Source organism: Populus nigra, chromosome 16 (assembly GCF_951802175.1).
Source record: "Populus nigra chromosome 16, ddPopNigr1.1, whole genome shotgun sequence".
NCBI classification, from domain to species: Eukaryota; Viridiplantae; Streptophyta; class Magnoliopsida; order Malpighiales; family Salicaceae; genus Populus; species Populus nigra.
Genome location: NC_084867.1, coordinates 11,507,746 through 11,521,296, shown reverse-complemented (window position 1 = coordinate 11,521,296; position 13,551 = coordinate 11,507,746). Strand labels below are relative to the sequence as shown.

General features: G+C 35.5%; 2 protein-coding genes across 2 annotated transcripts; both read right to left on the bottom strand.

Annotated features, from left to right (window-relative positions):
- Window positions 1-911: 911 nt before the first annotated feature.
- On the bottom strand, window positions 912-3,414 carry LOC133675318 (omega-hydroxypalmitate O-feruloyl transferase-like). The gene is made up of 3 exons (XM_062096661.1): window positions 2,947-3,414; window positions 2,327-2,797; window positions 912-2,178 (listed from the first exon to the last, which is right to left on the bottom strand). The coding sequence occupies exons 2-3, from the start codon at window positions 2,765-2,767 to the stop codon at window positions 1,321-1,323; spliced, it is 1,299 nt and encodes a 432-aa protein (XP_061952645.1). The 5' UTR covers window positions 2,768-2,797; window positions 2,947-3,414; the 3' UTR covers window positions 912-1,320.
- Window positions 3,415-4,824: 1,410 nt separating this feature from the next.
- Window positions 4,825-11,678, bottom strand: LOC133675915 (DEK domain-containing chromatin-associated protein 1). The gene is made up of 11 exons (XM_062097472.1): window positions 11,000-11,678; window positions 10,857-10,890; window positions 9,320-9,399; window positions 9,124-9,183; window positions 8,820-8,930; window positions 8,645-8,725; window positions 8,474-8,545; window positions 7,129-7,663; window positions 5,655-5,752; window positions 5,524-5,554; window positions 4,825-5,431 (listed from the first exon to the last, which is right to left on the bottom strand). Exons 1-11 carry the CDS (start codon window positions 11,423-11,425, stop codon window positions 5,259-5,261), a joined length of 1,701 nt encoding a protein of 566 aa, XP_061953456.1. The 5' UTR covers window positions 11,426-11,678; the 3' UTR covers window positions 4,825-5,258.
- Between the last annotated feature and the right edge of the window lie 1,873 nt (window positions 11,679-13,551).

Below are 13,551 nucleotides of genomic sequence, written 5' to 3'. Positions count from 1 at the left end.
TGAATGGTAAATCTCAATTATTTATTAAAACCTGTCTTAATTTTTTTTCTAGAATTAAGTGGCAAAACCATCATTTTCCATGATTAAAGACTAAATTATAATTTCATTCATCTTCAACCTCCACACAAATTTTCTAGCATGCAATACTAATTTTCTCGACATAATGCTTCCATATTTTTCTATTTTCTTTCTAATATTAAAGTTTTACCCAAAATACATCAAAGTATATCAATTAAAAAAATACATCAAATTAATTCATTCAAACTCTATTTAAATTTATATTCATGTGCATATAATATTCCATACATGAATCAATTCAAATAAAATCACTAACATATCAATTAACATTACAAAAAAACCAAACTTTCTAACATGTTTATTGTGAAGGAAAGGACTCAAAGCAATGTCATGAACCAATTATAAAAGGAATAAGAAAACTTACGGATTTTTTTACGCATATATTCCTCTAATTCCTAGGTTGCTTCTTTGATAGAATGACCTCTCTAAATTATTTTCACTAATACAATCTTTTATAATAAAGTTTTCACATTTGACGGTCCACAATCCTATCAAGCTGAACTTTGTGGGACATGTCATCTTGATGTTCAACTACTTAAGCTTTTAATACGTGAGATGGATCGAGAAGATATTTCTGAATAATAGAAACATGGAAAACTAGATGAATATTAGAGAAAAAGCTGTAGATAAAGCAATATGCAGTCATCATTATATGAGCAGTCATTGTCATCACCATTACTCATCATCAGGATCTTTCTCAGGTAGCCCTGACCAGAAAAGGCCGTTAAGTCCAACCGGTGAAACTTGTTCTGCAAATACACAGATGAGAATGCTTAACCATTTGAGTTCCAGCTGGTGCAACATTCTCCGATGTGTATTTCGGAAGACACCGATTAGAGCAGCCTTGTACTTTTATTTTTATTTCAATAGATTTGGCAGAAAGCATAATACATAGAACCCATTCGAACCAATAGGACAGCTGCGACATAAAATCAAATTCAAAGCTAAGAGTTGCGTGTTATCGAGGTTTTAAACTTACGACATCCAGCATGATGCCTCAGACACGTGCAGGTGAAAAATAACAGAGGAAGCAAGGAAGATGAACTTGCAGTTCATCTGCCATTTCATCCAGACCTAGATTGAATTACTTTGCTAGGGGTTTTTCTTCCCCGCTTAGATATTATATCATAGCCATATAAAGTGCATCTCTTGGCAAGAAAAAAAAAACACATAATCAACTTCAAGAAATAGAAGTCAGGGAGACTTCTCTACGATACGAGCTTTGGATGAATCTTTTGATGCTCAAATCTGCATTAGCTCTTCAAATATCTTCATGGAAGAAGCTGGCAGGCCTACGAGAACGTTTATGTTTTTCCTCTCATTCCCATGAGAAAGGAAAAGAATTACTTCCTTCTCTGGTAGAGCCACAGGCCCTGAAAAAATAGGCACCCCCCATCCGAAGTCTGTTGTGTGGAAAGATAGCCTAGACCAAGTTGTGATTAGAAGAGTTGCAGTCAGAGAGGGCCTGGCTCTTGTAACTTCAAAATAATCTATCGCTGATCTCATATAACTGTCATCAACCATTTTAACTGCCTCCTGAACTAGCCTTACAGCAAAGGACAACTGGTTTTCCATTATCTCTCCTGCCGTGCACACAGAATTTGTTAACACGATCGCATTGCCAAAGTATCCTTCAGGAATTGGTGGCTCAAATCTAGACCGTCCATCTGCAGCAAACAGGAGCTTTATCTGTTGATCAGGCACCATCCTCAATGCCTGGCATCGAGCTCTCCACACAAAGGCTGAGAGAACTTGAAATGCTGTGCACTTGGCTATAACTCCGTCTTCCATAGCTTTTTCCTTGAGTTGATCAATTTTCTCGGGGTCAAAACAGAAAGATCTATAGAGCATTTCCTCTTCATAAAGCTTGCTGGTATTTGACACATCTTCAATGTCATCAAATTCATGGTGTGGAAACTCTATCTTAGGTGGGATTCGAGCTTCGAGTATGCTTCTATCTAGAAATGGAGGTACATCAAGAGCCAAGCCCCTAGCAGTAGCTCCCCATGAATTCACAAACTCCATAGCACCAATTCCATCGAACATACAATGGTTCGTGCATAGCCCAAGAACAAATCCTCCACATTTGAATTTAGTCACCTGGAAAACAATAACAAATTTTTGTACGAAAATGAGATTTCTTGTTCTTTTGGGCTTACTTTCGAAAAGGATTTAACTTCCCTACAGCAGTACAACTGTATAGAACCTGCAAGGTTAACTAACATAAATAGTCAAAGATTCTTCAAACCTGAGCCGTTACAGGAGGCATCTGAAGTATGTTTTGTGCACCAGGAATTTCATAAACCAACTTCCCAAGAGTCACAGGATCAGGCTTTGTTATGTCTCCAAGCTCGGCTATTTCACAATCCGTTTCAGCCTCAACAAAAACAGCACCTTCCCCGGTGCAATCCACTATCAGCTTTCCTTTTGAGCTAATTGTTAGCCGCCCAGCTATTGGATAGTAGTGCACAAGAATTTTTGACAAGGCATTCTTAATGACTTCCACGGCATCCTCATTTCCTTTCACGTCAGACTTAAAGCAGTAAATCGTACGAACTATGACTGCTATATTTTGATCAAGGTTTGAGAGAAAGTACAGGCCCTTCTTTGTCTCCTCTGCAGGAGGAACCAGAGTCGGTTCTCCTTGCTTAACAGTAAGTTTTAAAGCATCGTTACTACCATCTGCCATCAGGTAAGACTCCTTAAAAAACAAAACTACCTGGCTCAAAAAAACAAAGAAAGATACTTCAAAAAAACAAACAATGAAAAAAACCTATGATCTGTTCAAGAAACGCACATATGCTCCTTGAACATCCCAGATTACAGACCATACAATTCATGAACAGTAAGAAGAAATTAAATACATACCTGCAATGCTAGAGTATGGAGCGGGGAACAACTGGATATCTACGTGTATAATAATGTTGAAGATATATAGGATGAAATGGACCTGGTGAACATTGAATACAGTTGTTTTGGTTGATAAAACACTACAGCGTGATAGGGACAGGTGACGGGGATTCTTGGTATCGCAAAAATTGCACGTAAGGTTGTGTAAATGGAGGAACCCTACAATAAGAAATTGAAAACTGCAACCCTTTTGAGTCTTCTTTTGGACATCGTCACAATGTCTATTGCAGATTATGGAGAGGTCACATATGGGGTTGTGGTAGGCTACTGGCCAAAGAACCAAAACATTACCAGCTACCAAAATTGGCGTGAGAAAGAAGAGTCATCCTGGGGTTGGTTGGTGGGGTTGGCGTCCAAGATTTGCTTACTTCGATTTTATTTATCAGATTTCTTGTAGACAAAATTGTTCCTTTGTCTACAGCTTTTACAGATACAATTATGCGCTGAATACCTGCAACCCACTTTGATTTGATTTTTTGATGGTAAAGAGATACAAGTTATGGACCCATGAGCCGGCTGATTATTCAATACACAAATAAGATGCTCCATAATGCAGTACAATAGTCAATGCAAATTGATTGTTTTTAATGGGTCGATGGTGTCCCGAATTGGTGTACGTCCTTTGCTGTGGAGCCCAGTCTCCTTTATGATCCTCGACATAGCGAGAAATTTGCAGCCTCTGGATATATTATCCAGTGAAACTAGCATTGGCTAGCTTGGCATCAGCCTAAGCAAGAAAGCTTAAAAAACCTTTGATTGGTAGCTTGTCGGTTGAAACATTTCAATCACACTTTTTTAGCTGAGGGGCCAAAATCCATTTGCAAATCCTGTCTCGTACGAAACTTGGAAGATCCCACGGGACAATAGCTTATTCATAAAACTCAAGAGTTATAGCAGTGTGAAATGATCGCCACTTGTATGGGTTTGAACACGCCACATTATCGAGTTCAAGTAACGAAAAAGACTTGAATTTCAAATATAAAGATGGATACCAACTCAGAGCCCAGTATTAACCCATAGATATGCAAGTTCAAGCTGGGAAAAAGACGGATAGAGATGGATACCAGATCAGAGCCCAGTATTAATGTATTAATACCAACTCCATTGATGCAAGTTCTAGTAAAGAAAAAGACTGGCTACAAATCAAAGTATGGAACACCAATTCGGAGACTGCATTCAAAGCCCGAGGCAACTCCATTGATAAAGATAAAGACCTTAGCTTTATTGGTTTTAGGCATCTAAACCTGTCAATCGAATGGAAATACCAGGGAGAACCTTCAGCAAAACCATCACCTGCATCAGGTAATTAGAGCCCTTTGCTAATTTTTATTTGCATCAACCCAGACTGGACAGGAATTCCTCTCAAAGCTTACAGCCGAATAAATCCGTTCTCAAAAGCTCATGCAGGCTTCAATTTCACACTTCAAAACACAAATTTCATCTACCAATCAACCCTAGTAAATCAACCAATGCCAGTACGCAGAACAAACACTTCATCCATCAACCTATTGACAAACAACTTTTACCAAGGAAGCTTTATTAGCAAAGCAACTATGGCATGTACAACATTCTGGTAGGCTGGAAACATTGATTGAAGGTTCTTGGTGCTATGGGCATTGTAATACCAAAAACACCCCCAAAAAGCATCCGGTTGGCAACTTTTCAGCCCAAAAACACTTTGGAAAAGCACCTTCCACTGCAATACCAACACTAAAAAATGTGTGACAATTGCTGGTAAGCCGAGCAAGTACCTTACTCTCAAAGAAACATTATCTTTAAATTTCAAATCATGAAGGCCATTAAATTGCATAGCAAAAAGTTCCAGATAAATTTAAGTTAAACAGAAACTATCACCTGTGACAGTTAATTTGCAAAGCATTCAACTTACATTGTTCATAAATTATAAGCACCCGTAAGGACCACATGAGAATGCGGTTCAAATCTCTACTCCTTTGCAGGGAAAAGTCAACAAATACACCTAAAAGCCAAGTCTAAATGGAAAGGGACGTTGGGGATGGAGAAATAAAACTACCAAGAATTTAAGTTCAGCTCAGCACTACTTGTAAGAGCAAAATGTACTAAAGCATATGATACAAAACAAACCCGGTTGGGTGCCTTCATCTGGAAATGGTAACAAGATCCATATTGCAACAGTGGTGCATCATCAGTATCTGTTGTTGAAGCCCCTCCAGCAGGGGGTGATATCTGGAGAATACACCACATACCTCATGTTCTACAAGAGTCAAGTAAAGCATTTGTAATAAAATGAACTAATCATCATCCTCGTCAGCATCTTTATCTGCATCATCACCACCCTCAGCATTATCCTCCGCGTCCTCCCCTTCACCTTCTTCTTCATCATCAGACATGCTATTTATCACATCTGTAATAATATCCTTCACTTCCGCTTTTCTATGCATTAGATCTATGCCAAAGTGGGTACCTAATATAACCAAAATTATATGTATGATGTGCAAAGTTGAAATGGAAATATGCCAACATCTAAGTAATAGAAGAAAGATAAACCATACATACCAAGCTGTCTGAGAATATCTGATAGAGTTGCCTGCACATCACCAGAAACAGATTCTTAAGGATGGTATAACTAGCAAGACAAACTGTCCTAACTATGCAAATTACAACGCTAAATCACAGGCAAGACTTACAGTATTGAAATCCACTTCCTTCAGAATATTTACTACAACTGCATGCATCTCTTGTCTGGTGGGTTCTGCCTTGGCCCTTTTGTTAGACTTGACTTTACCTAATTTTCAGACATAAAAATCATAAGGCTGGTGAGCAAATTCTCTAACAACAAAATTTAAACAAATGGAGATCCTGTCACCCTGTTTATTGTTTAACAAATATCTCCCAAGCACAACAGGTTAAATCCAGGAAGATGTAATAGACAACTATTATATGGGCATCAAAATCTTTTCTTCATGCCATAGATACAAGCACTCTATGAATGTTATTGTTTCTCCAAAATAACATCTTTTACTTTATCCTATTTCTCTCCCCGCAACTTGTGACAATGACACCATCTCACTCTTCATTTTAATTCTCCAAAATGACATCTTTTACTTCATCGATCCTATTTTTAACTGCAATTGAAGAGCTAACACATATCAATTTTAAAAAGAATTTATGCTTGTATAGTTTTGTCCTTTCTCCAAAACTCTGCAACATTCAAAAGATGTCCTTTTATGATTCACCACTAAGCTTGTGCGCTCATTCTTTTTTGAAAGATAAAACTGGACCTAGTTTTTTCCTTGGCTTTTTTTATCATACATAATCTTCAAAAAGGATATTGATACAGACACTTTTAAGGAGGTTTTTGGAAGCAGGTGAAAGGGAGTGAAAAATCACCCATGCAAACTTCCTCCTTGAATAATTGTTCAGTAAGACAAATTGTTAGGTTAATAAATCAGAAGGGTAACATTTCAAACGCTACTCGCCAACCACAAGGGGAGGCAAACACTCTTTGTAATTTGTTCTCAAAACTAACACTCCCTGTCCAGCCAAGACAATTATCTATGGATCTCTCAAATACAATTCCAACCACATTTCTTGGATATTCTTTAACAACACAAACCTTATAATCACATTATAATTACTGCTCCATCCTAGCCCTGTCTCCTATAACAAACCACTGTCACTTAGCATGTTTCAATGTCCTTCAACAGTGATAAACTTCCACTGAGCTCAAGCTTCCTATTTGACATGATTGTGCTCACAGCAAAAAAATTATAAGGGGGAATAATCCAAGTTCTGTTCATTTTGAAGAGTGCAAAAGAAACTGGAAGAAAGAGAAGTGGTGCTTAAGGAACAACAACAGTAACTACAAAATCAATAAATTATTGAAGCAAGTGGATATGTGAATCCTACTAAATGCAATCAATATTTACAACTTCAACAAATTTCCCCCCTTAAAATTTACACATTAACACTTGCATAATATTTTACCCCTACTTTTTCACCTCACAAAAGACTCACCATAAAACACATAATCACCAAAATATAGGTACATAAATGAGTATTGCATAGACAAAATGCAAAACAAATCAATTACTTGCTCAAAACAGTCACAATTTCAAACTGAAAGCTTTAAACATCAGGAATAGAAGGAAAATCATTCACCTTGATCTTTTGCAGTATCCTTTGATGGGGACTTAGTCGACTGCTTCTTGCCAGTGACCTTGTCCTTGGACGAAGCGCTTCGGTCCTTAGGGTTTTCCTTTTCAACCTTAAGTTTCTTAGATGCAGATCCCTTTGATTTAGAAACAGAACTGGAACTTCCATCAGTATCTTTAGCGCCCCTTTTTGATGATGAGCCAGAAGTATTTTTGGTAGATTTTACTGGATTTTTGACAGGCTTTGCAGGGGTGCTCTTTTTGCTAGGGGTAACTTTCTCTGCACCTTTAACCGCTGAACTCTGCTTTGCAGATTTTTTTGATATCTTCTTAGGTGGCGTCTGCTCCTTTGGCTCATCTTCCTCTTCCTCTGATTTGCTCTCCTCATGATCACTCTCTTCTTTCTTTTCTGCCTCATTTTCATCATCCTCTTCTGAATCATCTTTAGCAACTGGTGATTCAACTTTATCTTCATCATCATCTTCTTCATCTTTGGATGAACGCTTTCGCTTTTGTCCACTTTGGGGTGTTTGTTTTTGTTTCTGTTGAACAATGAAGTACAGAATTCATAACCAGCTCAGCATAAAAGCAGGAAAAACAAAACAAGCAGTGGCAAAGGATATGCATCATGTTATATTGAAGACAAAAATTTTAAGACAAGTGATGGGTAAGAGCACTATCTTTCCCTATTTACACCATCTGCAAAGAACTGTGTCATAAGACAGCCTTCTGCAGAACATGTGCAGGCTAGAAAATTGATCCTGAAGGCTTAGGCAAGGTCCAATTAGCTGATCAAAACATTTGAGAAATAGCAAAAATGTATGGAAGATGAAAAACAAGAAAATAATATATCGAATATATGATCAATGGTTCACATTGTCAATTATATGGATATCCTGTGCATGTCTGTTTGGAATTTATGGATGATCAAACTCAACACAGAATAATGAAGCGGATGAAAAACAAAATAAATAGGTCATATAAGCATTCCTGATGTATACTTGTGTCTGTGCTAGCACTGGGCTAGTATGTGCCCTGCATGGTCATATAAGCAGATGAAAATGCAGAGACTATTCTCATTTCTGCTTTTAATATTCATGATTTCACATCTAAAAATATCAGCGCTGCAAAAAATTATTAATGATTAAGAAAACTTAGCAGTTGTAAGAGGTGCATTATGACACAGCCAACATGACATTCAAATATCATCAGAAGCAGCATAAAGGAGTCTTGAAAAAAATACAGAGCACTGTCTATTGGTGTGCACCAAGAAAACACATCCATCCAAAGATTTTATTAAAGAAAAGCTCTATAAAATATTTTATACAGAAATGATGCTGCGAACAACAAACCTTTGCTGGTGTAGTTGATGCTTCTACAGGACTTGCATTTTTTCCGGTTGAGACCTTACGCTTCTTACCTTTCTGAAACCAAAATAAGCAGCAAGTATCAGCAACTCTAAAATTGACAGTGAAAGGCTACCTAACAATCTGCAATGGGTAAATATTTAAAGAATAGATAACCTGTTCCTTGTCAGCAAGCAGAACATCAGTGGTGGCATGAGGGGATTCCAAGAATTCCAATATTTTTACAGTGAGTTCCTCCTGGAAACAAGGCCCAACCAAGTGACTAATCAAATGGGTTTTAGATGGATTTGAATAACAAGAAAATAAAACATTTAACATAGTTGATACAAACCTTTTTCACAGCAGACCTATTTATAGGGACATTGAGCACATCACAAAAATCCATCAACTTCTCTTTGACGCACTTGTCAAGCTTTTCCCTTACTTTCGCTTTCTGCTTATCCTGATAAGATGTCAATAAACCAATCAAAACAGTTTCAAGGCACTCACAATCGCTAAACATATTGTGCCTTTCATGAATGAATCATGGATACAATCTTATTTTTACCTGAGCACAGGCTTGTGCAACAACATATGCAATACAAGAATGTGTGGACAAACATGCAGCAACAAATATAAGGCAAGAACTTCAGTACCTCATTCTCAACCCACACATAGCCTGAAAACTGGCCTATGTTTTTCTTTAGATTGTATGCCTAAAAAAATCACATTAACATAATTTAGAATGGTCATAAACATTAATGAATCAATCAGCAATGATAAACTAATTAACCAAGACAGCAATGATAAACTAATTAACAAAACAAAATGAATTAAAACAACCATAAGCACCTTTCCTTTCTTTCCAAACAGAATCATATGAAGCATCTGTAGATTGTCATCAGGTTTTCTCTTGGACAACTTGAAAGCCACTGAAAAGTTCACAATATCAGACAAAAAAACAGGCCAGTCTGTTGTAATGACAAAGTTGAAAAAAGGTAAGATAAAGCATGTGCAAGCCAACAAGATAGGAAAATCTGTTCCCACTTATGTACAGGAAATCTCCTATATTATGGAAATTCAGTATTCCTGAATAATAAAACCCAGATCCAAAGAATTTATCTCCCTTCCTACAGGATAATTGTGCATCCTTTGACACTAATAACAAAAATGATAGTATGATAAAAATGCCAGAAACAATACAAAGAAAATGCCAGGAAACAAGAAGGGAAGTCAATCAAAACATTAGATCAAGTCTCAAACACATGGACAATGTTCAGAGAGTTCAAACAAACTATCAAGCATTTCTTGTCTGCGAAACCTTTAAAACTACATGCATTCACATTCCTAGCAGACTTTTAACACCAATGAAAATGGAAGACATCCTCTACTTTCAGGATAATGTTCCCAGAACAGTTAGAACCTAGCACCCGTAAGCACGCACTTTGAGCGGTAAAACCCACTGAGGGTAAAACCACACGTGTTTATGCAAGTTCAAAGCTTTTGTTTATGTTTCAAAGTTCTATACAAAGAATGTTCTAATGTTATAGATAACTAGTGCCACAATTTTGTTCAACCATAAATTTAATGGAACAGAAAAGAGGAAAAGAGTGATTCATGAAAACAGTGACAGTTAGCTCAGAAGCCGGACTTAATTGGATGTGTTTTCCTCCAAGGTGAACAAATGTGCAGAAGGAAGAGCTGAAAAGAAGAATCTTCTCCTTTGATGAATGGATTTGCTCTCATTTAAAACAATTGGCAGGCAAGCCTGCAAATGCGACGCAATGTAACAACTTTTAAAACTCACAACAAAGCTAGAACCCAATTCCAACTACACAATCACCTTCCTCTAATACTGCATACCTACCAAAACTTTTCTTCTCTCTCCCTCTCTCTCTCTTTCATAAGTAGCTACACATTGTAAAACAGGCTCCATGCTAGCACTTCAGAAGCAAGTAACCAGTAATACATTTCCCTGCTAAACAGTTAACTTTCTCAGCAATGTAAGTTAGTTATAAAACATTGATGAATTCCCACAGTATTCACGAGAAACCCACAATATCAAAACATATAGATGGTACTTTCACCAACTTACCAGTACCAAAATTAAGATTAAACCTATTTGATTGCATACCCATGCTACATAAAATTAAAAAATAATCTCATTTCACACAAAATCACAACATATAGATATGCATCAACCATAAATGTATCAAAACTTGTCGTCGTTGCTTAGTTGCAATTACCCTTAACGTTTTCTACTCCATTCTTTCGTGATAACTTCAGAGCATTTAAAATGCATAGTTACTAAATAGCAAACAAAACACTACACACCATAAAAACACAAACACCAACAACAGCATGGGATCCACAAACAAATCACACATACCATTAGGAATATCCTTTAGTGGTGTTCCTCGTCCCTGCAACCAAAAAAAAAGTTGTCTCAAAACTCCAAATCCAAATCCAAAAACCATTTTCTTTTCCAAGGAAACAAGATCGTTTTTTTGTGTAAGATTTGAGTAGTATTACCTTTTCAATAGACAAAGGCTTGGTCGCTGACCGTCCAGGCTCAGGAGCAGAGTACCTTTCCACCATCTTCCTCTCTCTGGCAGGCCTCTCACTACCTGGAGTCACCGGCTCCTTCTCCTTCTTCTCAGTCAAATCTTTACTCGATTTCTTGCTTCCTCGCTTAGTTTTCTTTCTCTCTACCTCCTCCTCTTCTTTCGCTTCTTCTTCTTTCTCCTCATTTCCAAAAGACTCCTCCTTTTCAGCTCCCTCCTTCTCAATCCTCTCTACTTCTTTCACTTCCTCGTTGCCAGCCTCCTTCGCTTCATTCTCTGTACCCTCCTTCGGTCCTTCGCTTTCAGTTTGCTCCTTTTGCGCATCTGGTTTTGAATCCTCAGCAGGAGGAGCTTCCTGCCCTGGTTTCTTCTCTTCTAGGGTTTCACTCGCCATGGAAACAAAACAGAACACTAAAACCCTAAAAAGTTAGGGTTTTGACAGAGATCACAAGTAGGTGAGATTTTCCGTACACAACAGAGAGAACGAGAGAGAGACGGAGAGATGGAACTTAGGGATTAGGAGATTTTGAGAGGGCGGGCTGATTTGATTGAGAAAAAAAGGAGGAAGGCGGGGGTTCAAAAATTTTTGATGCCACAAAATGAGAGCGGGCTTTGGGGCTTTCGTTTTTTTCACTCTAAAAAAAGTGGAGGCAAAATTAGGGGATTTTGTTTTCTTATATATCCCATAAAAAACAATTACAAAATATGAAATAAATTCTTTTCTTAAACAGCTTTGTAATGAATTCTATATTCTGTCTATCTGAAGATTATGTTTTGTATTACAGTGGAGGGCCTTTTTTTAATATTTTTTAATTAAAAATGATTTAAAATGATTTTTTAAAAAGTTTTTTTATTTTTTATATTAAAAATTCAAAACTATTATAAAACATCAATTTAATAATTTTTAAATAAAAAATGTGAAAAATACTATACTATTACAATTACAATGAATAAAAGTTATTTTAATATTATTTTTTATTAGTATTGTTATTATTATTATTATTGATTTTAATGCACAGCAGTAGCCAGTAGACGACTGTGTACTGCTCTGAACTAGCTAGCTGTCTTTTTATTGGGCACACACACACCACTCGCAATTTGTACTTGCTGGCTTTACGGGATAAAAAAGGTCATTAATCCATGTGGATTTGCATGGCATTTCTTATGTTGCTTATCAGCTGTTGCTGTGTCTTGTCGTTAAGGTGAGTCTGCGTGGAGTATGTGACGGTTAAAAAATATTTTTTATTTTTTAAAAATTATTTTTATATGAAAACATCAATAAAATATAAAAACATAAAAAAATAATTAAAAATTTTAAATTTTAAATTTATAAGAAACATGATTCTGACTAAATTTTTAAACACTACCTTACAACCTATTTATTTTTATGTTTCAAAAATGTTTTTAAAAAACAATTATAATTTTATATCATTTTAATTATCAAAATTTGATGCATTGGTGTCAAAATAATTTCTTTTTTTAAAAAATAATTTAATGTATTTTCATGTGAAATTTTTTTTGAAAAGTAATCACTACTATATTTTCAAATATCATTTAAATGTGTTGTGTTTGTTTTTGTTATTAAAAAAATTTAAATTTTTTTTGTTTTAAATAAATTTTATATGTATTGATATTAAAAATAAATTTTAAAAAATATTATTTTAATATATTTTAAAAAACATGTTCGTACACTTACTTATAATTATCCCTTGTATTTTTACTGGTGGTTGGATGGGGTGGTGCTATTGGTTTGCATTTTGATTTGATAATTGGAACTTGAAAATGGATTTATGTTTGGATTCCCACCAATAACGAATTTGTAGCTGTCTGGGCTTGATTTGTCCTTGTGTGCTGATCATTTTGATATGGGTCACCTGTGATTTAGATTTAAAAAAATATATATCATTAGACATCATAATTACAGAATAATGCAAGTCGTTGCTCGTAGACAGTTATTTAATATAAATGTTAATTAATCGGTTATAGTGTTTATTAAAAAAAAAAAGATATTGGTACGATGTTATAACCTTTGGAATAAGAGCAAAAGGATTTGGAATAAGAAGAGTTGCATAGTTGTTTGTTTTTGATTTGATGACTGGAACCTGAAGAGGATTTGTTTTGGCGTGTTATTATGTTTTTTTAAAAAAATTGATTTTATTTTTGTTTTAAATTGAATTTTATTTTTATTTTTAAATTATTTTGATGAATTAATATTAAAAATTAAAAAAATATTATTTTTTATTTAAAAAAACAAAAAACCGTTATTATAATATAAAATACTACCCAGAATAATATTTTAAAGCATCCACATTCACGCTCCTTGTTTTATAGTTAAATAACTAAAAAATCATTTTAACATGCTCTCTAAAAATTATAATCATGTATATATTTTTTAAAATAAAAAAAATTATAATCACGTACATATTCTTTAAAATAGAAAATCATCAATAATAATTCAGTACTGAGACTGTCGAACTCCACCTAGTTGGCTAGTTGTAACACTTGCGATCCATGCACGCG

Excerpts from the sequence above, each read along its gene's own strand:
- LOC133675318 (XM_062096661.1), bottom strand. The coding sequence starts at position 2,767 with ATGGCAGATGGTAGTAACGATGCTTTAAAACTTACTGTTAAGCAAGGA. Across the intron at positions 2,179-2,326 it reads TGCCTCCTGTAACGGCTCAG|GTGACTAAATTCAAATGTGG; the intron begins GTTTGAAGAATC and ends ATTGTTTTCCAG.
- LOC133675915 (XM_062097472.1), bottom strand. The coding sequence starts at position 11,425 with ATGGCGAGTGAAACCCTAGAAGAGAAGAAACCAGGGCAGGAAGCTCCT. Across the intron at positions 8,726-8,819 it reads ATAGGTCTGCTGTGAAAAAG|GAGGAACTCACTGTAAAAAT; the intron begins GTTTGTATCAAC and ends CCTTGTTTCCAG. Across the intron at positions 5,555-5,654 it reads AGGAAGTGGATTTCAATACT|GCAACTCTATCAGATATTCT; the intron begins GTAAGTCTTGCC and ends GGTGATGTGCAG.